The 27,030-nt window shown below is 47.4% G+C and overlaps 2 protein-coding genes across 5 annotated transcripts in view; both read right to left on the bottom strand.

Moving 5' to 3' along the window:
• PGM1 (phosphoglucomutase 1) lies at positions 1 to 21,417 on the bottom strand. 2 transcript variants are annotated; one of them, XM_032696969.1, is made up of 11 exons: positions 21,052 to 21,417; positions 10,196 to 10,358; positions 9,813 to 9,959; positions 8,660 to 8,785; positions 7,592 to 7,782; positions 7,065 to 7,219; positions 6,530 to 6,645; positions 3,166 to 3,301; positions 1,481 to 1,664; positions 1,004 to 1,138; positions 1 to 247 (listed from the first exon to the last, which is right to left on the bottom strand). In XM_032696969.1, exons 1-11 carry the CDS (start codon positions 21,295 to 21,297, stop codon positions 158 to 160), a joined length of 1,689 nt encoding a protein of 562 aa, XP_032552860.1. In that variant the 5' UTR covers positions 21,298 to 21,417; the 3' UTR covers positions 1 to 157. The 2 variants fall into 2 exon arrangements, with proteins under 2 accessions (XP_032552860.1, XP_032552859.1); XM_032696968.1 differs by lacking the exon at positions 21,052 to 21,417 and adding an exon at positions 12,748 to 13,191.
• Positions 21,418 to 21,893: 476 nt separating this feature from the next.
• EFCAB7 (EF-hand calcium binding domain 7) overlaps positions 21,894 to 27,030 on the bottom strand; it is a 20,525-nt gene continuing 15,388 nt past the window's right edge. Inside the window, exons 13-17 of one of the 3 annotated variants that reach the window (XM_032696966.1) lie at positions 26,298 to 26,507; positions 25,113 to 25,220; positions 24,009 to 24,074; positions 23,213 to 23,281; positions 21,894 to 22,586 (exon numbers count right to left, since the gene is read on the bottom strand). In XM_032696966.1, coding sequence (XP_032552857.1) covers positions 23,273 to 23,281; positions 24,009 to 24,074; positions 25,113 to 25,220; positions 26,298 to 26,507 — 393 coding nt within the window. In that variant the 3' untranslated portion in view covers positions 21,894 to 22,586; positions 23,213 to 23,272. Of the gene's footprint in view, positions 22,587 to 23,212; positions 23,282 to 23,341; positions 24,075 to 24,118; positions 25,034 to 25,112; positions 25,221 to 26,297; positions 26,508 to 27,030 lie in introns of those variants that run through there. The other 2 variants (XM_032696965.1, XM_032696967.1) reach the window with 2 other exon arrangements.

Below are 27,030 nucleotides of genomic sequence, written 5' to 3'. Positions count from 1 at the left end.
GGGTGCTGAGGGCTGGGGTTTATTATTGTCTATCCTTAGCAGCAAAATAGTGTTCTTAATTACAAGGATAAAATGAACATTCCTCTCTCAGTGACAGGTGGGACAAGGGCAGGTGGGCTGACCTCCTTCCCTGCGTGCATCCAGCGGCGGTGCCGCTCTATGTGATGACGGTGGGCCCGGTGCGGCCAGTTCGCTCGTGGAGCTGGGAGAGCTTCAGTGCAATGGAGATGAGAGGGGCCAACATCACCTGCAGGGAGGAGAGAGATGGCTCAGAACTACTGCAGCACATGGAGCTCTCACATGCCATGTCCAGCCTTCCCTTGTGGGCACCTGGGCTCAGCCCGGGACACCCAAAGCTCAGCTCTGCTGACCAAAGGACTAGTTTGGGCTCACAGGAGCTGTGGGACCAGTGAGAGGGATGCAGTGCTCAGAAAGGAATCCCAAGCTTAGCTCCAGTGTTGCTGCTGCCACCCTCGCTGTGCCATATCCCAAACTCTGTTGCACGATGGCAGAGGACAGGGAAATCCTGAGTTCAGTTTGTTCCTCTCAGAATGTGGGATTCTTAGTCTGTTTGTCAACAGTGGCACAGCAAGTTGTGCACAAAGAGCTCACAGAGTGTTTACTGGTGAATATAGAATCACAGAATAGGCTGAGCTGGAAGGGACCCTTCAGGGTCATCAGTCTAACTCCTGGCCCTGCACAGACACCCCAACAACCCCCCCTGTCCCTGGGAGTATCATCCAAACGCTCCCTGAGCTCTGGCAGCCTTGGTGCTGTGACCACTGCCCTGGGGAGCCTGTTCAGTGCCCAACCACCCTGTGAGGAAAGAACCTTTTCCTGACATCTGTCCTCAACCTAAATATAAGAGGAGGATTCTTTTCCTCCCGTGCCTCCAAGAGCACAGCAGCGTTTTTAAGCTGTAAAGAACACATACTGAACTCATTACAGAACAGGTCAGTGCCACCTTAAGTACAGCTGCATCCAGCTGGGATTCCACACTCACCTGTGGATCCTGATGGATCTTCTGTGCATCCTTCTCGTAGCTGTCGATGTAGAGCCGCACGGTGGCTCCCGCGCTGCCGGTGCCGCTCAGCCGGAAGATGATCCGGGAGCCATCGGAGAAGATGAGCCGCAAGCCCTGGGCAGGGAGGAGAGAGGGAAGAGCCTCTCAGCTCTTGGGTATCCAAGGTATTTTCCATGAGAGCCAGTGTGGCTATGCCCAGCCTGCACCATCCCTGTGCTCCTCCTCTTCAGGGAGCCACAGAAGGCTCTTTTGTTACTCTCTCCCTATTCCCACAAGGATTACTGTCTCTCCTACCCCATGCTGGAGAACTTGCCAGAGCTCCTGAACACAAAGCATGTTGCTGCTGGGAGGTTCCTACCTCAGCACATGCCTGGAAACAAAAGCCGCCACAGACAACATTCCCAACCCACTGCTATTCCATAAAAATGGACACAAAGAAAACACTCCTGTGCCCACCTGGTTTTTGGAGACACTTCCATCCACAGGGTCGTTGTACTCAAAGTTATCAGCCTTCTCCACCGTGTAGGCCTTGTCCCCACACGACAGCTGCTTCCCCACGAAGGAGCGGTCGAACATCACCGCCTCCAAATCCTTCATCATTTTGTTGGCTGCATCTGCATCCACCTCCTCATAGTCATACCTGCACCAGGCACCAACACAGGTCAGGGAGGGGAGGGTGCAGTGGGCACTTGTGGTTTGGGATGCCCTTTTTGACTTCTGCCTTCTGCACTGAGGATGTCCCCTGCTCCCACACTGCAGGGGAGCACGGGAAGAAAAGGCACATAAAAAGCACCAGAACAGGTTGCCCAGAGAAGCTGTGACTGCCCTATCCCTGGAAGTGTTCAAGGCCAAGTTGGATGGGGCTTGGAGCAACCTGGGATAGTGGAAGGTGTCGCTGCCCATGGCAGGGGGTGGAATGAGATGAGCTTTATGGTCTCTCCCAACCCAAACCAGTCTGGGATTCTATGAAAAGAGAGGAGAGTCTGTGTGCAGCACTACAGCTCCATCCAACACAGACTCCTGGGATACACTGCAGCAGCTGGGGTCAGGAAATGGAAGCACAAAGTGCTGTCTCACACTGGGTGTGTTACAGATCCAGGGCCAGGCTCCAACTCCTGCCAGGAATTTGCTGTAATTCTGCCGACAGCATCTCAGCAGGCCCCTCACAGACACAGCTGAACACCCTCATCTGCATCCCCTGAAACTGTGACTGCACCAGGACAACATCCCACTGACAGCTTTGAGAGACAGCAGAGAGTGGCTGGAGCACATAAGGGATCCTAGACTCTGTATTCCGAGTGCCAGTGGGATTTGTGCCACTTTATTTGCCTGCTGACCCGCCCACTCCTGCACTGAGTGTGCTCTGCAGACACCTCGAGTGCTAAAAGGCTGCCTTTTTATCCCAGACTTTGGCATTTCCCCCCAGGTCTCCATGCCTCAGGTGTGTGCTGCCTTTGCGGTGTGGGGAGAAAAAGAAGGAAGAAGAAAAAAAATAAAAAGGCCAATTCTTTCATTTGGCAATTTGAGAGGGAATTTTCATGTAGGTCTTCCAAGCTGAAAGATTTCTGCCTAATGCTTTCACTCCAGGTGACATTCCCACCTCTGCTTGTGTGCAGGCTGGTTCTCACTCCTTCCCTTTCCATATTCCATGTGTACTGCAGCTTAAATTGGAGTATTTTGGGACTGGACAGAAACTCATCCAGGTAAGTAACAGCCTGGGAGCTGCCATTCCACAAGATACTGCTGTCACTGAAGGTATCAAAAATTTGCTGCTGATTTGGGCTCTCAAGAGCCCAACATACTGAACTGAACTTGAAAGGAAAAAAAAAAATCATTAAAAAAAAAGATTCTTTGCATGTATAACATGTACAGCCTGGGCAGACTTTAATACCAGATTTATGTCTAGAATAACAACCCTAAGCTGGACACGGTGAAGGGTTCTAGTGAATCCCATTCCGTGTAACCCACGTGTGTTACAAACTGCTCGGGGAGTTTTAAATTACTGTGAGAGAAGCAGCAAGTGCCCCGGGGCAGGAGCAGCCCCACGGTGACACACCAGTGCCATCAGTGCTTTGGCTGTGACCTGGAGGGTTGGACACGGGACAGAAGGAAGTGTGAGGTGTTGGAAGCACTTTTCCCACCTGGTAAAGTAGTTCCTGCCATACTTCTGCCAGTGGTCCTTCATGATGTCCTCCACGCTCTGCTTGCGGGTGGCCAGGATGGACAGCCAGGCCAGCACAGCCCACAGCCCGTCCTTCTCCCGGATGTGGTCGGAGCCTGTGGAGGGAACAGCACAAACACAGCTCCCACTCCTTTCACCTACCTTGTCTCCTCTCCTGCATCCATCTGGCAGCACTACAGGCTCCCAAATGGAAGGCATTCCCACAGCTCCATCCGGGCTGCATCATTAGAACGGGGCAGGACATCATCTGCTTTCAGCTACAGCCCAAGTAAAACATTCGGCGCCTTTCAACACACACACTCTCATTGTTCACAGATCCTCAACTCTGTTCCCAAGGAAGGAACGGGGAATGCACAGTAAAAAGGTCATCAAATAAAAAAAAAGGCAAATGCAGAGGAGCAGCTCAGGAAGAACATCAAGCTCCTGAGCAGCTGCCACGTTCTGTCTGCCAAGCAGCACACTGGGATCAGCACAAATCCTGGCCCAGCACCAGGACAAATGTCAGCCCTCCTGGGGAACCAAACCCCAGCAACTCTGGAATTAGCCCAGAACGGGGAGAGGAGCAGCAGGTCAGAGAGCACTGGCCATGGGGCTGGAAAATAGCAGGGCAAGGAGAGACTCCATCCACCTGTGGAGACCAGGAGAGCTCCCACACACCAGGCACGGAGAGGCTGGAAAACCCCCCTTTTGGATAGAGGAGGATTCACAGAACCAGAGGACAGTTCAGGTTGGATGGGACCAGAGTGGGTCATCTGGTTTGACCTCCCTGCTCCAGCAGGGTCACCCCAGAGCACATGGCACAGGGTTGCATCCAGGTTTTTCACTATCTCCAGTAAGGGAAACTCTGCACCTTCTCTGGACAACCTGTTCACTGCTTGGTCACCGCACAGGAAAAAAGTTCTTCCTCATGTCCAGGTGGAAGTTCCTGGGCCTGTTTGTGCCTGTTGCCTCTCATTCCTGATTCCACCAAAGCTGGCACTGCACAGAGAGCAGGAAGCCACCAGAGCCCAGCCCAGCCTTGCCTGGGAGCACAGCAGGGGGCTGGGAACACACAGGAAATCTGAGAGGGGCTGGACCTTACACAGCACCCTGAGCACCCAAATGAAATGGGATCTAGTGGCCCAGAACACCCCTAACCCACCCTCGGGGCTCCTGCCTCGTCAGCTCATGCTATGCTCCACAGCTGCAAAGTTCTCGCCTTTCCACTCTGGGAAACATCCAAACAGGTATTAATGAATCCCAAGGAGCTAATGCAGAGAGCACTCCAGAGATGCCATGTCACCCTCTCCAGGAGTGCCAGAGTGGGGATCCTCTGGGAAAGGGCTGGGGGCAGGGCATGGGTTAGGTGGAGCTTTGCACAAATCCCACTATTGTGGACACAGCGATAAATTATCCCCACGGTCCCTGAGGGAGGAGAGAGCTGGGCAGAGGTGATGGAGAGGAATGCTAAATAAACACCAGTCCCATGTGATGTATCAGCTTATGGCTGGAATAAAATACCCAAGGAAGCAAGAAGGAATTCTGTCATGTTGCATTACTCTAATTGCTCCTGGACTCCAGTCCCACCAGGTCACAGTTTGTTTCAATTTTTACTGGATCTATTTGGCTGCTCCTTCACCTCTCTCCCCTTCAACACTCACATTCTGTCCAGCTCCAAACAACTCCTCATTAACTTCCTATCAGCCAACCTTCCTCACCCCTTTTCATTCCTAAGTGCATTTGCCAGGTGGACAAACACCCTTTGCACTGTGGGGGGAGCCCAGCACTCCCAGGCTCTTTCTGTCTCCCCAGACTGCTGCAGCCCCCAGCCACTTGGATTTGATGCTGTCTGGCCAAAATCCCAAACCTCTCCCTCAGCCCCTGCTGCAAATGGAATCAGTCACTTTTATTTGGGATGGAGTCACTTCCCTGTTGGGGGATGGAGAGAAACTGGGAGCTTGTTGCTCATACAACAGTTTTAGAGAGCTGCTCATCCCGGACAATATCCCATCAGCAGCTCCAGGAATGTGGAAAAGCATTTGCTGGTTTTTGGTTTGATTTATTTCCTGAAGCACCAGTGCCCTCTCATTAGCCAAGGTCCGGGATATAAACTCAGCACATGCTGAAATCACTCAGGCACTCCAAAATCTTTACTCACAATTTCCTTCAATGTTTCTTTACACAGATACCACGTTTCCTGAAATTCCCCTTTCCTTCCAACCTGAGGCCAAATCCAGTGTATCAGAATAGCATATGATTGCAAAAATATTGCCACTGAGGACTGCTCAGCCCCACAGCCCTCTGCTTTCACCCAGAGCCTGGGATCCCCTTCCTCAGGCACAGGGAAGCTGGGGGAATCCTTTCCTGTCAAGCTGTGCACCCCAGCTCCACAAAGCACTTCACCTCAGGCATTTGGGGATTTAAGGCACCCATGCACAGGTTAAAAGGTGGTGGAATGAAAAACACACAAGGTTTGAGTGGGAAATCATCCACCCTGAATTCCCTCAAGACCCTGTGCCTTGCATATCCCACCAGAGGTCCCAAGAGAACAGGGAAAACAAGATCTCAAGAGAATTCAGACCAGGTAAGACTCAGCCTTTGTGCAGGAATTAGGTGCCTTTTCCACAGTCAGGATGTTAACACCATGTGGTAGATGCCATGGGAGAGCTCAGAAACTGCTGAGGTCTCCCAGGAATTCTGAGTGTCCTGCACATGCTGCTCCAATGTGGAGCAAAACCTGCTCCCTTCAACTTCCCTGCACAAATAACAGTTGTGTGTCACGTGCACACCCCTAGAAATTCCTTGTGATGTTCACTTTGTTTCTCAGTAACCCAATAACTTGCTTAGACTGTTCAAAGGCAAGTGTTAATTTAAACTTTATAAATCATACCTTGTTTTCAGAACAGGAAAATGAGGGCCCTATTAAGCTCAGAGATTTAATAGTGACCTGAAACCTTCCCTAATAAAACTCCATGCTCCAAACCATATTTCTTTCCAGAAATGAAAACATTTAGAAGGCTTTCCTGGCCACCAAGAGTTGAAAAATACATTTAACATTGCAGTTAATCCCCACAGACTCAATGACCGGACTAGTAAAGAGGCCCTCAAACTTCCTGCATATCTCCACGTGCCTTCCTGAAGGACTGAGGGAGAACTGGCTCCTGCCTCACAAAACCTTCAGCACTGGTTTTTTCCACACTGATTCTTCCAAGCCTTTTTTCATATTTTATTATTTTAGAAGCATTAACAAGTACAGATGAAAGAGAAATCCCAAGCTATAAAGAATAAAGAACTAACAGGAGGAACTGACACCATCCTGGGTGATCCCAGGAATGCTGACTTACCAGTTCCAAAACTTTCCTCTCCACACAGAGACAGTTTGTTTGCATCCATCAGGTTTCCAAAGAACTTCCAGCCTGTTGGAGTCTCATACAGAGCGATCTTTGTAGCCTGGGCCACCCTGCAAAGGTAAGAAGGCCAAGTCACATCCCAGCTGGATTCCTGGTGCTCCCATGTGAGATGCTGCAGTATCAGCCTCTCCCTTGGGGTGACACTGCAGGCAGGGAATGCCACTGCTTTGGGGGTTTATCCTCTATTTTATCCCAGTGTAACATTTGGAAAATGGGTGGGATGTGCATTTAAAGAACAGATACAAACACACAGCTCTTCTAAAGCAACTTTAAGTTATGGATCTCCAAACATTTAACAAATTAGCACTATAAAATTTAAGGGAAAAAAAAGAGTCATTTGTTTGGACTTATCTGTAGAGAAGAGAAAGAGCCAAGAGCACAGCCCAGCTCTGCTCCCCACTACAGAGATGTGTTGAATCCCAAAAAAGGGACAGGGATCCCTCCCCCCTCCCACCTGTACAGCTGGTACCTGTCGAGGGCCCCGCTGGTGGGCATGCTCCGGGCAAATCCACGGACTCCAGTCTGCTGGAAGTACGGGATGCAGAGAATGTTGGCAGCGATGACGGCCACAGAGTCGGAGGGGTTCACGAAGAAGCCGTGTTTTCCCAGGATCATGTTGCGATCCTGAGGAGGACAAGAGGGGAACAGCTCTGCTCCCTGCTCAGCACAAGAGTTGCTCATAAACCCAACAACTCCCAGGGATTTTCTGACTGCACTGGAATAAAAACAGAGCTTTGAAACACCTGGATAGTGTTTCACCTTCCTGCTGGTTTTTCACAGCCTTTAAAGTTATTTAAATGCAGTTTGGGTTTCTTTATTGGTACAGTAGCCAGCTATTGCCCAGGTGACAAAATGCAGCAAGTGGTTCACTTCCATGCAAGACTACAGAGGGAGAGAAAAGAGCTTTGCCTTCGTCCTCTGCTTAAAATCAGCTGAGCATCAGTCTCCCATAGCTGATTAGAAGGCCTAAAAGTGACCAGAGATCAGCTCATTTACCCCATCTCCATCAAAGGCAGCTCCAAAGTCATACTCTCCCGTCTTCATGGTCTGGACCAGGTCGGCAGCGTAGGTTAAGTTGGGGTCAGGGTGGTGGCCCCCAAAGTCCTCCAGTGGGGTGCAGTTCACAGCTGAGTTTGCTGGGGCTCCCAGCTCCTCACACAGGATCTTTTTCACATAAGGGCCCACAACTGTCACAGCAAAACATGGAGAGAAACAAGTTATCTCTGCCCTTGGTCAGCTCCACACCAGCCACATCACCCACCCCTGGGCTGCTCAGGCTGGGTCAGTTTGTGTGGGCTGTGGTCCTAAAGCACAGGAGCTCCCATAGGATGGTCAGTTTGTGTGGGCTGTGGTCCTAAAGCACAGGAGCTCCCATAGGATGGTCAGTTTGTGTGGGCTGTGGTCCTAAAGCACAGGAGCTCCCATAGGATGGTCAGTTTGTGTGGGCTGGGGTCCTAAAGCACAGGAGCTCCATAGATCTCGAGACAAGAGGAACAAGGTGCCTAGAAAGCCAGGGTGCTCCCAATGACGTCTGTGAAAGGGACTCACAAGTTTGGCCGATACATTAAATTATATAAATCGGTCTAATGGTCTCATTTTTGTACTCAAACCTCTATGGGCACATCTTTGCCTAATTGCTGTGACCTCCATGGGACACTGACAGATGTGAAGTCAGGGTAGCTTTGATCACAGCTTCGTCCTCTGTCTCTCAAGTGCTGACTGACACATGTGAGCCCTCCAGCACTCCCCAAACTCCACCAATACCTCTACCCTGGAGCAATTCCCAAGCCCAAACATTTCACAGAACCCTAGAATGGTTTGTGTTGGAAGGGATCTCAAAGTTATCATCTCATTCCTACCCCCAAAATACAATATTTGACAAAAGAAAATAACATAAGGCATAAAAAGTTTGCTTGCAAGAAGAAAAATCCAGGATGCTACAAAACAAAAATCAAACTTACAAGTGATGGATATAAATTTCAGTAAAATCTCTCTCTCTGAAGGAGGTAGGAAAGCCCCTGGGACACCCAGCTCCCTAAAATGCCCCAAGCCCACCCGGGGTACCTCCGTGCATGGCGTCAATGCGGATCTTGAGGTGGTTTTTCCCTGAAAGCAGCTCCTTTAATGCACTGAAGTCAAAGATATTCCTCAGCATGTTGGCATAAGCTTCCACAGAGTCCACAATTTCCACTGGAAAAGAAAAGGGAGCAGACAGCAACTCTCAGAGTCTGAAATCTTTGTTACAAAAGTCCTTGTTGCTGTGCTGAGCATCCTCAGAGCGCACGGCCAGGCCTCAGCACAAAGCCTCCCACATCCCACAGGATCAGCTGATAAAGATGGGAATAATGGTGCCAAATTAAGAATTTAATTACAGGTTCTCACTGCTAATCAGGTCACAGACAAATGGACCAACAAAATCCTTAAGGAAAATTCTGTTCCCAGCTATGACTCCCAAGAGGCTCAGTCCCACTTCTCTTGCCTGGAGAGAGGGATTAAGGGAAAAGGGGAATATATAGATATATGTATATAAAATCAGATCTTTAATTCCACCAAAGTCAATGGGAATTGTGAACTTAATAGTTCAAAATAGCTGCACCTTTGCAGCCAACAGGCAATATAAAAACCTCATTAACATAAAAATCCCACTACATAAATGGGGACTGAGAGAAATACCAACTTTTATCATCTTTTAATTTATTTTTTAATCAGCACAAGTCACCAGGAGACGGTAAAAAAATACTCGCAGTATTTTTTCAAAAGTCTTTTTTTAACGCATTTTCATATTTCACTGCTGACTGACAGAAATCACATATGAAATATAACAGTTTTCCCACTCACGGGGAGACCTTTTATTTGTGAAACCGTGGAAAAAATCAGTTACAAGATTAAACACTATATTTTTAATCGGGAAAATGCACTGTAACTCAGAGGTGTCTGTTTTCAAGTACAAGTTTGCTTTGCAGATAAAACAGCCTTTGATTTTAGAGAAGTTTGATGGATTGAGATTTTCCCACTGAAGTGGAAACTTTTGTAGGACAGAAACTGATCTACACAAGGTAAGATGCAGGGCAAACAAAAAAAAATAAATATCAGGATGCAGGAGCAATGTCCTTCTTGGATTATCCAATGGATGAGAAGGAGGGATCAGAATGGCCATGTCTGTCCTCAGACAAACCAAATTTCCTCGTCCTTTCCAAAAGGAAGAACACTTGTTTACCTGTAAAGGGTTTAAATTTGTTCTCCAAGTCAAACTGCTGCTTCCCAATGGTGCTCAAATCCACCTGGAGATCTGGGCAGATGGCATACTCCTCAATTTTCTTGCTGATTTGGAAAATTTTATCCGTGATGGCTTCAGGAGCAGGACCTGGGAGAGAAAATGGCCAAGGGGGAAGGTGGTAAAAGAGGGATGTACTTCAGGAGTTCAGGAAAGACCCAGGGCTGGGAATCCCAGAGTATGAGCATCCAGGTTTGCTCTGTTTAGGGAAACCCACAGATCAGGGCACTGGATCTCTGTGATATTAAAGCAGAAATTGGGTTCTTTGGGGTCAACTTGAGAAACAACCAAACAAATTAAGCAAATAAGGGGCCAAGGGCCCTCACCTCCATTGGCAATGTTGAATTTGATGCCAAAGTCCCCGCTGGGCCCCCCAGGGTTGTGGCTGGCTGTCAGAATGATGCCCCCAATGGCCTTGATCTTCCGGATGATGCAAGACACGGCCGGGGTGGACAGGATCCCGTTCTGCCCGATGACCAAGCGCCCGATCTGGGGATGGAACAGCAAAACAAACTCCTGTGAGGCTCAAATCCCAAATGCCAAATCCACCAAACCCCAAATGCCAGCAACAGGTAAACCAGAGCCCTGGAGGTGCATGGATGGCAGAGGCACCCTTGTTCCTGGGAGGCCTCCAAGCTCTCCATGGTGCATCCAACCCCACACTGTTGTGCCTTTGGAGCATTTTCCTTCAGGAATGCTGCAGCTCAGGTGGACATGGTGCACTGGAGGGCTGAGCTCTCCAGTTGTCCCTGTTTTTATGTTGTTTAGTTGTCTCCAAACAACACCAAAAACCAACCAACCCCTCTGGCTGTGACCTCAAACTTTGGTTTCCAAACACACAATGGGACAGAGAGAAGCCAAAACAGCACAGAAACTGGACATCACAGCTGCTCCCATGGGACCAGCTGCAGGTTCTTCCAGTGACTTACACATCTCCTTCCCATTAATTCAGTAAGCTCACTGAGATTGCATCCGGAGCAATGTGCTGAGACATACAATCAGAATCCAGTTGCTGGAGTCCACGCAATAAAGCAGAGGATGAATTTCCCTGACAGAACACGCTCCTCAACACAGCCCCCAAATGAGGTGACAGAGATTTAAAAACACACCAGACTCTGCATCAGCTGAGATCAGAGAACAGAAAGAGAAAAGAGTAGGGATTCCATTCAAACACAAGATAAAGCAGGGATCAGGAGGAGTGTTCCCGACTGCAGGCCCGCGGTGGGAGCTGGGCCAAGGGCACGGGATGAGTGTGATTCCGGGCCCCTGGCACTGTCAGGTGCTAAGCCCCAGCCTCCTGCCCATCAGTTAGTGCATGGTATAGCTGTCAGAGACCAGCTGCTCAAAGATCTGCACCTCCAGCAAATAATAAGCATAAATATGAAACAGCAGTTTAGGACCCCAAGGTGAGGCCCTGTTCATGGGGGGAGCTTGTGGGACAGCAGCTCATGGTGGAGCCCTCCCGGGTTTTCATTTGAAGTGGCCCAACCTGCACAGGGTTTGCTTTTCCCCATTCTCAGCCAAAGCCAGCACTGCTTGATCTGTGCTTTAGTCACCAGCACACCTTGTCCTGTGCTTTATTCCAGCCTCCAAATTTTGCTCCTCCAGTTTCCCCAAGAATTCATGGGACCTCCAGGAAGCTCCTCTGCAAAACTTCACCTCTTGTTCCCCAGTTTCCCTTTGAGGGTCACATTCTGCAGCACCTCTGTGTTCTGCAGCAGCTCAAGGGATGCTGCAGAGGACTGGCAAAACAAGGGATTTTCCCTCCCACACCAGACAGGAGAGCTCCTGGTCCTCCCCACACACCTGAATGCAGCTTTTCATCCCCACAGTGAGGAAAGAAAGGAAGAAACACTTGTCTCCATACGAGCTGCTCTCTGATTTAGGGCCCTCCTTGGCTTCCAGAGGTTTTCAGCTGTCATTTCCCACCCATCCAATGCTCAATCCCTTGTGGTAACCACTGGAAAAGGTTGCTTATGGCAACAATGTGCTGAAAAATTTACACTTAATTCTTTTGGATTCTCTGGAATTTCTTCTGAGAAAAACCTAAGACTAGAGAAACACCTGTCATGGAATTCTCAAAACAGACCCACTTGGTGCAGCAATTTTGGGTTACAGCCCCTCAGAGCAATCCAGGCAACATTTCCACCCTGGTTTTACTGAGAGCCCACTAAGATGCACACAGGAAATAAAGAACACCTAAAATTCCCAAGATCCAGGTCTCTCGGAATAACAAGAGATCCAGAACAGACAGCAGAGCCTTTTCTTCTTAAAAAGCAGAAGAAAACAGATACAAAACCCCAAAGCCCAAGAGCCTTGCAGTGCATGAATCATGATCCACCACAAACAGACAAGCCTGTCCTGCTTCCAAAACACAGAATTCCAGCACAACTGAAATCCACATAAAGGTTGCCACTCACTTCCTCACCCTCATCTCAATTTTCAAAGGCTCTTGGAGTATTTATCACAACTTATATATGGTGAGAAAGAAACAACCATGTTTTACCTTTTCCTTTGCCACTCTGTGGCTCTCCTTGTAACTTCATTTCTGAATAATATTAGGGATTTATATTCTCATGGAAAGGCTACAAAATCCAAGTGCCAACAGCCTGGGGCTGTCAAACCCCAAACCAAGAACACACAAACACCAAGCAGTATTTATTTTCCATTCTCCAGGTGTATTCTCTACCCAACTGCATCACTTAGAGTGAAATCAGTCATTTCTGTACTACCAAACTGGTTTTCCATTAAAAATTTAACTCCTACAGTTGAATAAAGCCTTTGGGGAAATTAAATCTCAGAGTGACTAATTTATTAAGGTTTCCTGCATTTATCAGCCACACACCGACAGGAATTTAGGGATTTAACATTTACCAACCCCATTGGCAGCAGCCATTTGGACAATCAGTTCCACTGCAGACTTATTGAGGTACCTCCCATCACCTCCAACGACCAGAGAAGATCCCTGGCGGTCTCTCAGGTCTATGGAAAAAAAGATACTCTGGAAGAAGTTCTGCAAATAGTTCGTCTTGGATTCAAAATAAAAGGTCTTCTTCCGTAATCCGCTGGTTCCCGGTTTCTGGTCATTGTAAGGGGCTGTTGGCACAGTTAGCACGGGCAGAGGAGCGTCTTCCATGTTCTTTTTTCATACAAATGCATTTAAAAAGCAAAATATGCCAAAATTAGTCCCCAGCCTTGGCCCACCTATTAGACAGGAGTTCAGGGAAGCCGCTGGACACCCAAAAATAGCCCCTTGAACCTTGAGCTGCCGCTGGTTTCTGTAACTGAAGACGCTTTCCCGCATTTGCTGGGGAGGATCAATGTCCCGGAGAACACACAATTCCACGCTGCTAGGAAAGGATTTCTGTCTTCTTTACCATCTGCTGGTTCCCACAGGCACAGCTCCTGGCCATTCCCGAGCCCAGCAGTGTCAATCCATGTGGTTCTCCCTCAGGGAAGGGACGACAGGGAGGCGGGAGCAGCTCAGCTCCCGCTCGGCTGTTTTTGCCAGCCCAGCAGATCCACAGGGCAGTGCCAGGCCAGGCCAGCACGCTGGGTCCCTGAGAGGCAACATTCCAGAGGGATCCTGCTGGAGTTATTTAGCAAAGTCTGGTGAGTTAAAGGTCACTCTTAAAATGGAAGGGAGCGGATCTGTTACCTCCCGTTTGCTCACGCAGCTCCTGCCCTGACAACCCAACTTCTCCCTCCTCAAACACAGGGATGTTATCCACCAGGAACAGTGGGAAAAACCCAGAGAAGCTGAAAAGCTACAGGAGCAACGGGTTCAACTGAACACCCCAGCAAATGTCAGCGAGATTAAAACCACAAAAAAACATCAAATGTTTTGGAAAACTGCATCTGGTAAAGATACTCATTTAGGAGCAGCTTAAACATGTCCAGGAGAGACTCAGACACCAAGAAACTTCTATGCAGCATCATCTTCCTGAGCATGGGGAAGGTAAATGAAGGAAGGGAAGCTTCTAGACTCCCCACCCCTGGAAATGTCCAAGGCCAGGCTGGATGGGAAAGGAGCACCCTGGTCTAGTGGGAGGTGTCCCTGCCCATGGCAGGGGTGGGATGAGGTGGGCTTTAAGGTCCCTCCCAACTCAAACTATGCTATGATTCTAAATCAGACTTTCCTCCAAACCGCTTCAATAACACTCAGAGCCCTCTGTCTGAGCTGCTGGAAACAATGTATGGATGTTACTGGAGCAGTTAAAGCACAGACACTTTGTAACAACTCCATCTGTCCCTTATGAATGCAGGGGACAGGAGGTGTGTACTCAGCTGAACAGGGAGAATTCACAAAGGTGCTCGGACACTCTTTCCTGAGGTGCTGAGCCTGTCATTGCTCCAGCCATTGATATATTTTTTTCCAACGGGTAAAGGGATCATAGAACCATAAAGGTTGGAAAAGCCCTCTGAGATCACTGAGTCCAACCACTCATCCAGCACTGCCACGGCCACCACTAACCCATGGCCCCCAGATCCTGTTTTATGCATCAGTACATTAAAATCCAGTTGTATAATTTGTATGAGCTGACACATCTTTTACACCGACAACAAGATTTCCTGGGATACAGAGAGAACTGGGTTGTGTTTTGTCCATCCTGAGACTCCCTTAATTCCTAGGCACAGGTTTCCCTCTAGTGGCCCAGAAACCACAATCCAGCTCCCAAAATTACACCTGGCAGCAAAAGGCCTAAGCGAGCTCTTTCCCTTCTTATTCTCAAGATAAACTTGGTGCCCTGTGAAATGTCGTGGCATTAAGTGACAGGAGGAGGGCACGGGCCACCTCCCAGCTCCTGTGACTGCACGTGGAATTACTGGCAGGGAAAAGGCCTATGAAAGGTTGGAATTTGAGTGTGCAATAAAGTACATGTGGACTGGACAGAGGAATCAGATTAAGCTGGAGAGGAGGGTGTTGGCCATTAGTGAAATGTTTGTGTACATAAAGTAAAACACATTCTGTCAAATGAAATATAAAATAGTGCATAGAAAGCTTAGGGACAAGAACAGTATAACAACAACCCTGGGTTTGGGTTGCTCACTTGCTCCCAGGGCTTTCCTGAAACATCTGCATCACTGCTGGGATAATCTAAATCACCACTAACTGGCCTAGCAGGACTGGTCAGGGGTTGGGCATCACAGGCTGCCAGAGGATTCAGAGGTGGAAAAGGTCACCAAAGGTTGATGCTGAGCACCTTTGGACTGGGGCAGGGTCATTAAATCTGTGATCTGAGAGGCTTTGCTGGGATGACTGTGATCATTACAGACCACTCACATCTGGAAAGGAATTCAGGAATTCAGCAGGTCATCAGCTCCCTCTCCAGAACTGGATCAAATACACCCCAAAAGCTGATATAACTTGTTCTTGAAATCTTTATCTCCAGGTAGTGCCAGTGCATCACCAGCCTCGCAGCTGGAATTGTTTCCCTACAATCTGCTGGACATCTTCCTTGCAGTGGTTTAAGTCCTCCTGAGCTGACACAGCAAACAAATCATAATCCTCTTCCTGACAACTCCTCACACACTTGAAATCCTTTGGCTATAGACTCTGAGTGTCCTTTCTGCTACAGCAAACAACCCCAATCCCCTGGGCTTTTCCTTATGGGCATGTTTCCTGGGTCTCTTGTTCCTGATGGAATTCAGAGGTTGGTGAGGGCATCTCCCCTTCCCACTGCAGGCCAGGACATTTGTTAGCTTGGGTCCTTTTCCTGACCTGCACTTCAGACACACAAGAACTGAGAGAAAATAAATAACTAACTCCCCCCACTCAGAGGGCAGATAAAACCCGGGTACCCTCTGTGGGGCTGTGTTCAGCTGCAATCCTTCTTTTCCAGCTTTGCAGGAATTTCTGACAGCAACCAGCTGCTGACAGGCATCATCTCCTTACACCGTTTTTCTGTGCTTAGTCCAAAAGACACAGAGCACGAAATCCCAGGCAGCAAATGGAGTAAAATCCCTTCACACTTATTTGGTGACTTTCCTTTAGGACAGAATCCCATTCCCCTGACTCCTGCCCTCTGAAAAGCACAGTTCCCTGCACTGTCCATGCACTTTGGCCATAAGAGGGTGCCAAGAGCCCTGAAAAACCCCATTGACCAGCTGCCAAAACCTGGCACTCTGTGCCCGAGGACAACTCTGGTCCAGGCAGCCACGGCTGTGACATTTGGCAATGCCAGGACAACTGGAGCCCAAGTCAAATAAACAGACTGCAAGCCTGTTAATCATACAAGGAGTGCTGCTCCAGCTGCACTGCACTTTGTCTCTATCAAGAGTTAATTAAAAAGCCGGCTTTGGAAGTTGCTGCAGAGATTATGGAGAGGCAAAAAACTATCTGGCACCATCTCCACAGCACACCCACATGAATCACTCCAGAATTGAGACACTGTTCTGTTCCTGCACTGCATCCCAGTTAAAATGAGCAGACAAACTGGGTGGCACAGAAAGGGCCCAGCAGGGCTGGGAATGAAACCCCCATGTCCAGGTTTGTCCCAGGGAAGTCCAGGGTAGTGACCAGGACTGAGAAACTTTGTGTTCAAAGGTCAGCCCTTCAAAGCACACCCAAAGCTGCATATTATCTCCAGTTCCTGCCCCTGCACCAGGGAAAGGGCAGGGATTCCAGCTGGTTTGCCTCAAGCAGACCCAGGAATGCTCCAGGATTTCTGGCCCCAGCCTGCTGATCGACAGCACCTATCCCTGAATCCTCTTAAAAACCAGCACCTGAACCCCAAAAAAGTCCCCTTAGGCAGGGATGACCCTACACAAACCATTCTCCTTAAAGGTTTTCCCAGGCAGAGATTATTTGACCTTCCCAAGGCAACACACTCCATTCCTTAGCCTTAAGCTTCCAAAATGCCTCCCGACATTTGACCTTATAATTCTTGCCCTGTCCTCACCAGGCCAGAGAATGATGTCACTTTGTTCCCTGCAGCCTCTCTGTGCTTCCCCATCCCTTGGCTCAGGTCATTCCCACCTCACTGGCCTCACCTGTCCCTCCTCATAGAATCCCAGAATAGTTTGGGTTGGAAGGGACGTTAAAGCTCATCTCATTCCACCCCCTGCAATGGACAGGGACACTATCCCAAGTTGCATCCAACCTGGCCTTGGACACTTCCAGGGATGGAGCAGCCACAGCTTCTCTGGGCAACCTGTGCCAGGGCCTCACCACCCTCACAGGGAGAAACTCCTTCCCCCCAGAATGACCTCAGGCCATTCCTGCTGGTGTCTCCCCCATCCACACTGGATCCTCTCTGAGGGTGGTGCCCCAGGTCAGGACTTAAGCTCCTGGTGCGACTTTATTTCCTGGGTTTCATTTACACAGCCTGACTTTAAAATCTAGAAATGATGTTTTTCTGGATAACTGGATGATCCTGCCACCAGTTTTTGTCCTCTGCTCATCAGATCTGCTGCTTAGTGTGTTACTCTGCATCTTGTGCTATGAATATATAGTATGTACATCTTACATTTCTTAGGACTTCTGCCTTCTTCACACTTTTTACTGATATTTATGTTATTTATGTTTATTCCTAAAATATGTTCCAGCTCATCACTTGAAACATTAATCCATATATTGGCTAACTCAGACCCATGACAGGGTGGGCAGGACCCCCCACAGTGCATTCCTAGATCCCGATGAGCTCTCCAGCCCAATTCCTATCCCAAACTTTGCCTTGACCAAGAGAAGGCTTTAGGTTCCATCCTGCTGCCCTGCCAGCCCAGCCACAGCTGAGGTGTCTGGTTATACAGAGTCATTGTCCCAGAGATTACAGTTAAATCCCTGTAGGATGAATTTCAGCTCTGCCTGCTGGATTTGCAGAGATTAACTGCAAAGCACCTTAGCTCTGTCTCTGAGCTGGAGTTTCATTAGTGTAGAGTTTAAAATTCCAAAGAGGCACTGAAACTGGACAACCTGACACTGCCTTAATCACCTTCCACTGTAAACTGGCATAAGCCAATTAACTTTACAGGCAGAAAGAGGCTAAGCTGGTGTAACAGCAGCCTGCAACCTGTAAGAGCTGCTGCAGCATTGGCTACCTCCTAAAATCCACCATCATCTGCAGCCAGGAAATATCTGCAGTTCGTATTTATTTCCTTACTTCACATATCACACCTCAGTTCCCCCTTCTGCCTCTGAGAAAAACAGGAACATTAGAAAGCCCAGAAATTGAGGCTTTTCTTACTGGCTTGTAGGATTCAGCATCACTGCATCTAGTTCTGGTACACAGGGATTGCTTTTTGGAATAACTTTCTGTATGATCACTTTATTTTGATATTTTTAACACCAGGAGCTCTAACTTGAAGGAAAGATCTCAATGGGAACTGATCTGGAGGCTATGGCAGAACAACACAAAGGGAGCTCCAAAAGTAGAGCAGTGGCAAGTAAAGAGCGTTTAAACACTTGGTTTCCCTGGATAACTGAGTGGGGAAAAAGGTAAAGAGCAGCCAAGCCAGGAAACCAAACTTCCTAGGGTAGAGAGCAGCATTTCTAATAAAATCCCTGTGTCCTGCAGCTGTAAAACAAAGCCAGGCAGTATTTAGCATGCAAAGCACTGCCTAGCATTCAAAACACCTTCCAGCTACTTTGTAGCACTTGGAAAACTGTTTAGTTAAGAAGGAACCAAGACCACAGTAAATTTGTGGAATAGCAGGTGACAATGTCAGTGAATCAGCCTGGTGCTGGTTATATGATCAGATCTGGATTTACAGCTTCAGTTCTGTCATTTTTGGTTGTTTTTGAAATAAAGCTGTTGCACTGCCATCATTCTACTGACATGTAATGCTCCAACAGGAGTTTTCAAGCTTTTATTCATGTAATTAAGAGTCAGACTCACTATGTGGGAATCACATCCAGGGAACCTGGCACACAGACCAAAATAAAGCAGGGAGGCAACGCTGGATGCCAAACCCAACAACCTCTGTTGCAGTTTACTTATATAAATGCAAACTTAAAAACAAGATAAACATTCCTTAATTTTACAACTCCAAACTGAGTTGCCAGTAAAAAATAACTACTTAGTTACATATTAACCACTCCAATTAGAGACAAAACTAAAACTCAATTTAGCATCCTTTCTTTTTACTTGTAAAACTAACAATCATCAGCTGTGGCCCTCAGGTCTGTCCTGTGTTTCCAGAGGATCATTCAGCCAGGTCTTAACACCACATGGTTTTAAAGTATTCATCCAATCACCTCTTAAACCCTACGACCAGAAATGCAGTTTTCCAGCACTCGTTTTCTCTGTATTTCTCAGCATTTCTCACACTGAGTCCTTCCCTGAGTCCTGGCTGCTGGAATCAGGAGATCTCCAAGAGCCCCAGCACTCAGATAAAACCAAAGGCTCCAGGAATGAGTCTCCATGTGCTGTTCCCTGTTCTGTTGGACACTTTCTTACCAGTTAACAGCAGTTGTCCACCCTTCTCTTTGAAGGGCTGGCAACTTCCAGTTACTTCACATTTACTATGAAGAAACAGGATTTTCATAGATTCTTCCTTAACTACACTGTGGTAACCACTAGGAACTAATATTTGCAATTACAGGGAAAAACCACAAAGCAACCATCCCTTAACCATTCCAAAACAGGAAGGTAAGCACAAAAAAGATGTATTAAAATTTTACTAAAAACTACTATTTTCAGTCACCTCATTTCTTGAGGTTTTGCCCTTCTTAAATTTGGCAATACTTGCACTGCCTTATATCAAATGTAGCCAATAACTGTACATCAAGTTTTCAGTAGCTCTCTACTCTGTAGATCACCCCTCTGTACCTCCTCTGGTTACTTATTCAGGCTTTACCTGCTGTCCCTTTATTAACCCACATATTCTTCCACGTGTTCTTCCTCCACCTCCCATTTTTCCCTGCCCTTTGAGCAAATTTTCTCCCAGCACTTTGAATTCATGTGGACAAAATGCTCCAAGGCAAACTGCTGTTGGCAAGGGCACCCCTTGGGACCCACTGCAGCTCTGGCAGCGAGCTCAGCTCTGCACGTACGTGAGTGTCTGCACACCCTCCCAAAACACCTCCTCACAGCCCAGCATGGCTCTGCCTCCAGGCCTTTCCTTACTCCTGGGACGGAGCTGAGGTGCAGATGATGGAGAAGCCGGTGCTTGGAAAGCTGCCACATCCTGCCAGGCCCCGGGTGCACATCCAGAAACCTGCACAAACACTTTATCCCAGGGAACAAGTTTCCCATTCTGCTTATTTACAGTGATCCATAGGGATCCTGTCTGTGTGTGCTGTCGGGCATGAAAGCTGCATGTTCAAAGTCCAACCTCTTCCTAGAACAGATAAATACACCAGTGTCTGCTGCTTTTCCACCAGGGAAGGCTGCACTATCCATCACTTCCAGAGGTGCACAGAGCAAGGCTGGTGCTGCTGAGGGATGCTGGAATAGGGAACCACACATCACAAAAAAGCAGATTTCTACATAGCTTAAACCCCTCCCAAATAAACCCGTTATTTGCTTTTTTTGTGCCCTAAGAAGGCAGAGATCTCAATTTGCTAATTCTTTTCGTAAGTAGTCAGATCTTTAAAGTCATTGAGGCACTGGGAAGCTGAAATAGGGAACTCTAAGGTTTTACCCTATGTCCAACCCAGAGCACCTTAGCCCACTCCCTCCTTCGTGGTCCATGAGGAAGAATGCTTGCTGCTGATGTTGGTGTCCCAAGAGAAGGGGATATTTTTCATTTGGAAAACACAAAATGTAGGAAAAAGCCTCCCTTTACAAACTCGGCTCCAGTGCAGCTCTCCCTGCCAACATCCCGGTCCCCGCTGGGCTTCCCTCGGGCTGCCCAAGTGACAGGACCAAGATGAAGCAACAGGGATGAAACCCCAGCACGGAGACACATCCCAGTGTCGTGGAAGGGAACGCCGCTCCCCTCCCAAACCTCACCACCTGCACGCTGTGCACTGGTTTGCGTTTCAGCTGGAAAACCCCCCGACAGCCCGAAGGAAGAAGGAATATGAGGAAAGTGGTGTTTGCCTCCTCCCCGGTCGATGTCCGCTCGCTCCCGCACATCCCGCAAGGGGGGAAAGGCTGCCGGGGGGGTTCTCCTGCCTGCACCGCGAACTGTGCCCGCGGCAGCCTCGTCAGCTCATCTGTCACTCACCGAGTTACTTCCATGCCGCGGACACGCAAAGCGCCAGCGATTTCCGGGATCCCGGATCCCGGCTCCTTACCCCGTTGGCGGCGGCGATGCGGACGATGAGCTGGATGGCGTCCCTCATGTAGAAGCGGCCGTCGCCCCCCACCACGAGCGTGGCTTCCTGGCGCTCTGCGGGCGGCACCGTGGCCAGGATGCTCTGGATGAAGTTCTCGGTGTAGTGGGCATTGCTCTGGAACACCGTGACCCGCTTGCGCAGCCCGCTGGTGCCCGGCTTCTGGTCGCCGTAGGGCTTGGTCTTCACGGTCTCGATCCGCACCATGGCCGGCGCCGGGAGAGTTCCGGGAGCCGGGGGGGCACCGGGCCGGACCGGCCCCGCCGCCAGCACCGCCCCGAGACCGCCCCTTAAAGGCACCACCCGCGCGGCCGCCTGGGCACCCAGCGGAGAGAAGACACAGCATCCTGCCCTGCCCTGCCCTGCTGTGTCCTGCCCTGCTCCCAGAGGGTGCAGATGCCGCGCTGCCGAGCTCTGGGTGTGCAGAGAGGAGCACTGAGCATCCCTGTCCTGCCACAGCACTGAGCACCTCCGTGGGTGGGTGCTCTGCTTGGGCCAGGTGTCATGAATCGTGGAATGGTTTAGGTTGGAAAAGATCTCTAAGGTGATGGAGTTCAACTGTTCCCCCAGCACTGCCAAGGCCACCACTAACCCACGTCCCCAAGTGCCACATCCACAGGGTTTTTAAATCCCTCCAGGGATGGGCATTCCACCACGGCCCCAGGCAGCCCCTTCCAAAGCCTGATCACCCTTTCCATGAAGAAATTCTTCCTGATGTCTCACCTAAACCCCCCCCAGCACAACTTGAGATCATTTCCTCTTGTCCTGTCCCTTGTTCCCTTAGAGCAGAGCCCGACCCTCACCTGGCTCCACCCTCCTGTCAGGGAGTTGCAGAGAGTGAGAAGGTCCCCCCTGAGCCTCCTTTTCTCCAGCCTGAGCCCCCCCAGCTGCTCCTGGTACTCCAGACCCTCCATGTCCCTACAGCTACCAGCAGGATGTCACCACCGGCCCAACAGGCAGGCCCTGGTCTTAAGTGACCACCCCACGCAACCAAATACCCCCAGAAGGTTGGTCAGGGAAGGTCAGTGCTAGCAAACCCACAAAGAAGCTGAACTTTGTTATTACAGCACCAGTTCTCAAAAGTAAGGTAATTCCAGAAATTAAAATTACAGGTGTTACAGACACTTTTTCTCTCAAATGTCTCCCCTAGAAGAAAATAAGCTAGTACCTATGTTCAGCCTTGAAAAGAGAAGCTGGAATGTTTTTCTGTCTTGGTGGCACCTGGACTTGAAGCAAACTGGAAAATAATCTGCAGATTCTGAGATCTCTGTTCTCATCTCCTCCAGGGCAGGAAAGGCAGAGCCTGCCATGGAGAGCTTGCTCATGTTCCCCCTTTAAAATCTGGGTAATTAAACCCTTCCTAGCAGCAAGAGGATCAGAACATAAATGAAGTTCCCCTGTTGCTCTGCCATGTTTTTTACCTGCAGCAAAACCAAGTCTTTCCTGTGCAGTGATTTCTCCACTAAGCTCTTCCTTCAGCCTTAACCATTCCTTTCCTAAAATGCAGAGAGAGTTGCATATGAATTCCTACCACATCTAAAAAGACTGATTTGACAAACAAGAGAAATGCAAATAATGGGCTGCTCACTTTCTAGTGTCTGTTCTACAGAGAATGTATCATTATTTCCTAACTCCCCCTTAGACACGTAGCTGGGAACTTCTGATTTACCCACACTTTGCCTGAGGCAGCATTTCAAGAGCTCAGGCAGAGCTAGAAATCACCAAATATTTGTGTGGCTTCTACTTCTTTTAGACAGTTCTGAAAATGAAAACCACATCTACTGTACTCGCTATGGGGAAAAAATGGAAAACTAAAGGATTATCAGGAAACCTGCCCTAGCACCAAGTGTGTAAATCAGAGCCCAGCTCTCCTTTTGGCACTGACATTTACTTGCCCAGTGTAAGATTACAGCAGAGGAACAGCAGAGTGCAGGAGTTATGGCAGATAAAAATAGCTTTGCAACACTCCTCGCCGCCCTTACACATGAGGTCACGTACATTTAGTGGCTATTTTAAACTCAGACACTTTTTAAGCATCCAGTGGGCAGGGTCATCTTTTTTTCCCCCCCACATTAACAGACATTTAGAGGAACCAGAAAAGTAAGATGAATATTTTTAGTACCTCAAAGCTGGTTTTCTTTGCTGTTGCAGCCTAAACTTGGTGCACTTCAGTCTCCTTATTTCAGCTACCCTGGAAATAATTAATTGTTGTTAACAGTCAAGAGCCCAAGACAAACATTCCCTTTCCTCGAATGATAATATTTCTTTACTACATGCAAAAAGGCAGACTTTATTTTACATAAAAGAGTATAAAATTAGGCAGTCATTACAGAAATGATGTAAGAAAGATGAGTATTATCAATGAGGGGAAAAAAGGGGAAAGAGGCAAAATAAAATCTTGAGCCTCATCCCTTTATCCTTCTCACACCAAAACCACATCAGTGTTTAATTAGGAACCCACCAGACTCATTCACCAAAGTAAGTCCTCACTGAAGCAGTTCCAGCCTGTGATGGAACTACAGTACATGTTATAGAAAACTAGAGCATATTTAGGGAAACCAGCCTTTATAAAACACTATTATATTACAGCTGTCAGTTGTATTTCTACTGAACAGCACTAATTTTTATTGTGCCTCAGTGTTTTCATACCAATAATTTATTCTGTCAAAGGATTTTACATACTTACACTTATTCCATCCTAATCTATCACTGTACGTGTTTCTTCACAGCCTTTAGCAGAAATAAGTGATACCAGAAATATGTGATTCATTGGCTTTAACAAATCAAACTCTGCAAAGCCCAAATGTATGGCAGCTTTTTGAGAAGGACAAGATTATAAATTGTCTGGAAGCTGCCAAAAACCCACTCCTGGTTTGGTGTGAACGTTCCCAACTCTGTAACCAGAAGGTTTAACGTACAAGGGAGTGCACACAGTTATAAATCCACTCCTCCTGCTCGTTCAGGGGCACCACGTGCTGACAGACCTGGACAGGAGAGAGAGAACAGAGGTGAAACAGCTGGGTTTGGAGAACTGTCACCTCACGTGCTGTGTAAGCAAAATGAACTGTTTCAGTACTTGCACCACTAAAGGATGAACATTCCTCATCCATATTGATGGCTGATAGGCAAAAATCACCATGGAATTTAATTACACGACAGCAAAACATTGACAGGGGCACTGAACCCAGTACTGAATGAAGCCGAAATTACAATTAAAAAACACCTTACAGGACCAACCTGTGGATATCTAAAGTGTCAGCAGCAGTATTAGAATAGGCCCCAGCCCTGCCTGTGTCACGGGACTGTGCTGTTTACAATGGGTTTGAATCCACACGGGAAAGCTGGGAAATATAAAATAGCTTGGGAGCCTCTTCTTTTAAACAAAGGGACTGTACTTTTAGAATAATAAAACCAGGATTTTATTCATAAATAAATGAAGAAAAACATCATCTGCGTTTGTAATGCATTTTCACGTTCTATCCCTTAGAACTCTCATTTAGAATTTTCACTACAGCCTGCCCAGCTCTGCAACAAGGATCAGGAGATCAAAATGCCTCGTGGCTAAACATCCTTAAGCCAAGTTTAACAGAAGCAGCTGTCTGCAAATCACACTGTGCAGAAGGACTGCGATGCATTTATTGCTCTTTCTGGTTAGTGCATGCTTGGTCTGTCCCTCACAGGTATCAATGTATCTGATTAAAATTTGCTAAAGTGAAAAATAAAAAGAAAATACAGCCTTAGAAAAGGATTATTAAAACTATTAGTAAATGATATGGATTAGTAAATGTATTGGATGGAAAACTGAGATAGGCCCAAGTATGAAAAACCAAACTGTTATGGACTTTTATAACAAAACATCAAGAACTACATCTGATCTGTACTGGTCATGAAGATGCCACTCTCCACATGCTCATTCTCATGATAAAAGATCTACAAAAGGAAGCTATAAAGATGCCATATGATTTTCTTATTGCTTAGATTTTAAGTTGGCTGAGCAATAAAAATTAAAAAAACCCCCTTACCATCATGGATTTTGGTGCCACTTCTACAGCAAAAACTGTAAGTCCCCTGTTATTTAGGCAGTTCTTACTCTGCTCATTGTTGACATGAATAATCACTTTGTTTTCAGACTGTAAGTGAAAAAACATGAGGGAACCCATTAGTTTTCTGGGTAACTGTCTATCCTTCCTGTAAGGACTACACATCCCTCTGGCCTCCTCTGACTTTGCTATTTTACAGGACAGAAATGCTTTAAGGATACTTTTTGAAGAGTAACAGTTTCAAATGTACCTTTGCACCAACAGAGCCCAGATCTACAGTCAGAAATTGAAGACTCACTGAAATACCAGAGAGCATCCAGCTGTCTGAGTGCAGACCTCACCTCCTTCTCTGACATATTCCCAAACATATAAATAACTCTGGAACATCCACCCTAAAGGGCACATCTAAACCCAGAGTTCAAGGAGCCTAATATTAGTCCTCTAAGCCATTCCCTTTTGCATGTCTCTCCTTTTAAAAATATACTTCTTGCTGTGATCTTTTCAGATTTAAAGCATCTTAAGTTCAGCATCTTACTGAGCTGTGTTTATTTACTCACAGTTCCTGGTACAAATGAGACTGAGAAGGAACAGCAGATTCATTATGTTCTATGCAGAAAGGTTTAAAATCTCTGCTTCTCACCAACCACTTCTGCTTGCATTTACAATTCTTAGCTTGGATTAGTAATAATCCTGTCAGACTAACCAGTTAATAATTCATCCATAACACAATCAATGCAAATCGCTGCTCTTTGACTTTCTTGTGGACACTGAAAATGCTAAATAGTGTAAATGCTGTATTCTTTGACCTTTCTGTAATTTTATTTCCTGTTCTTAGTGTTTGTTTTCTCATATTATGATGATATTGTGTATCCAATTATTATCAAAATACTGAAAAATTGGAATGTGAACACAAAAATATTCAGATTCTATATGATATTTAGAACTGGTTGCCTCATTATAACAAACTGTCCCTTCTGACACTGATGTTTAGAAGTCCGAGCCATATGTCAAAAGGAGCACATCAGGCACTGGGGTGTTTTTTTTATGAAATAGATACAAAAATGTGATATCAGAAAACTTAATTCTCAAATATGACAAACAGGAGGGAGGAAGAACTGTAATAATAGAAATTCCCACAAAGTACCCCACAGAGGTCTCATGCCATACCTTATTTTCAATAACAGAAGTGATTCTCCTGCCTGATTTGTAGGTGTGGACCACGATGTTCTCAGAGCCATCCAGTACTTTGGGCTCTCCTTTATTCACCACAGCCTTGCAAACAGCCCTGCTGAGCTGGGAGCCCCCTGCCTCCAGATACATGGCTTTGATTCGGGGTTTGCATCTCTCTGCATAGACGTCAATGACAAAGGGACAGGCCTGCAATGGAAAATATGGGGTTTATCATCACCTGAGCTGTAGTTTTTCCCCTCAGATTTCCATCCACAGCTCCTCAGTATTTTTATATCTGCTCTGAAGTAGAATTACCCAAAGACACATATGTCCCTGAATATCAAATATGCCAAACCTGAGAGCCATGGCAATATTTTAGAGGACAAATGACATTTTTCATGCCAGCCACAGTACACTCAATATCTAGTTTGGTGCGTTCAGCTCCAACACAGGAAACCCTTCCTCGGACAGCAAAATGCACGGGAATTAGGATGAAGTACAAATGTACTCCAGTGTCTGAAATAACCCTGACTCCTTCCCCTGTCACACTGTTGCTATTTGTGCCACTTCCCACAGATTTAACACACCTGCCCTGTTGCATCAAGCCATGTTACTCCTGGTGTAACAACCAGGAGTTTGCATTTTTTCAGATACAGTAACAGCACCTCAGTTCCTTTCAAATGCCTGCTGGAATCCACCAGGATTTCTCAAGTTCTGCCTTTAACTTGTT

This window comes from Chiroxiphia lanceolata, chromosome 9 (assembly GCF_009829145.1).
Source record: "Chiroxiphia lanceolata isolate bChiLan1 chromosome 9, bChiLan1.pri, whole genome shotgun sequence".
Lineage (NCBI taxonomy): Eukaryota > Metazoa > Chordata > Aves > Passeriformes > Pipridae > Chiroxiphia > Chiroxiphia lanceolata.
The sequence above is the reverse complement of the archived record's forward strand: the minus strand, read 5'-3'. Positions and strand labels throughout refer to the sequence as shown.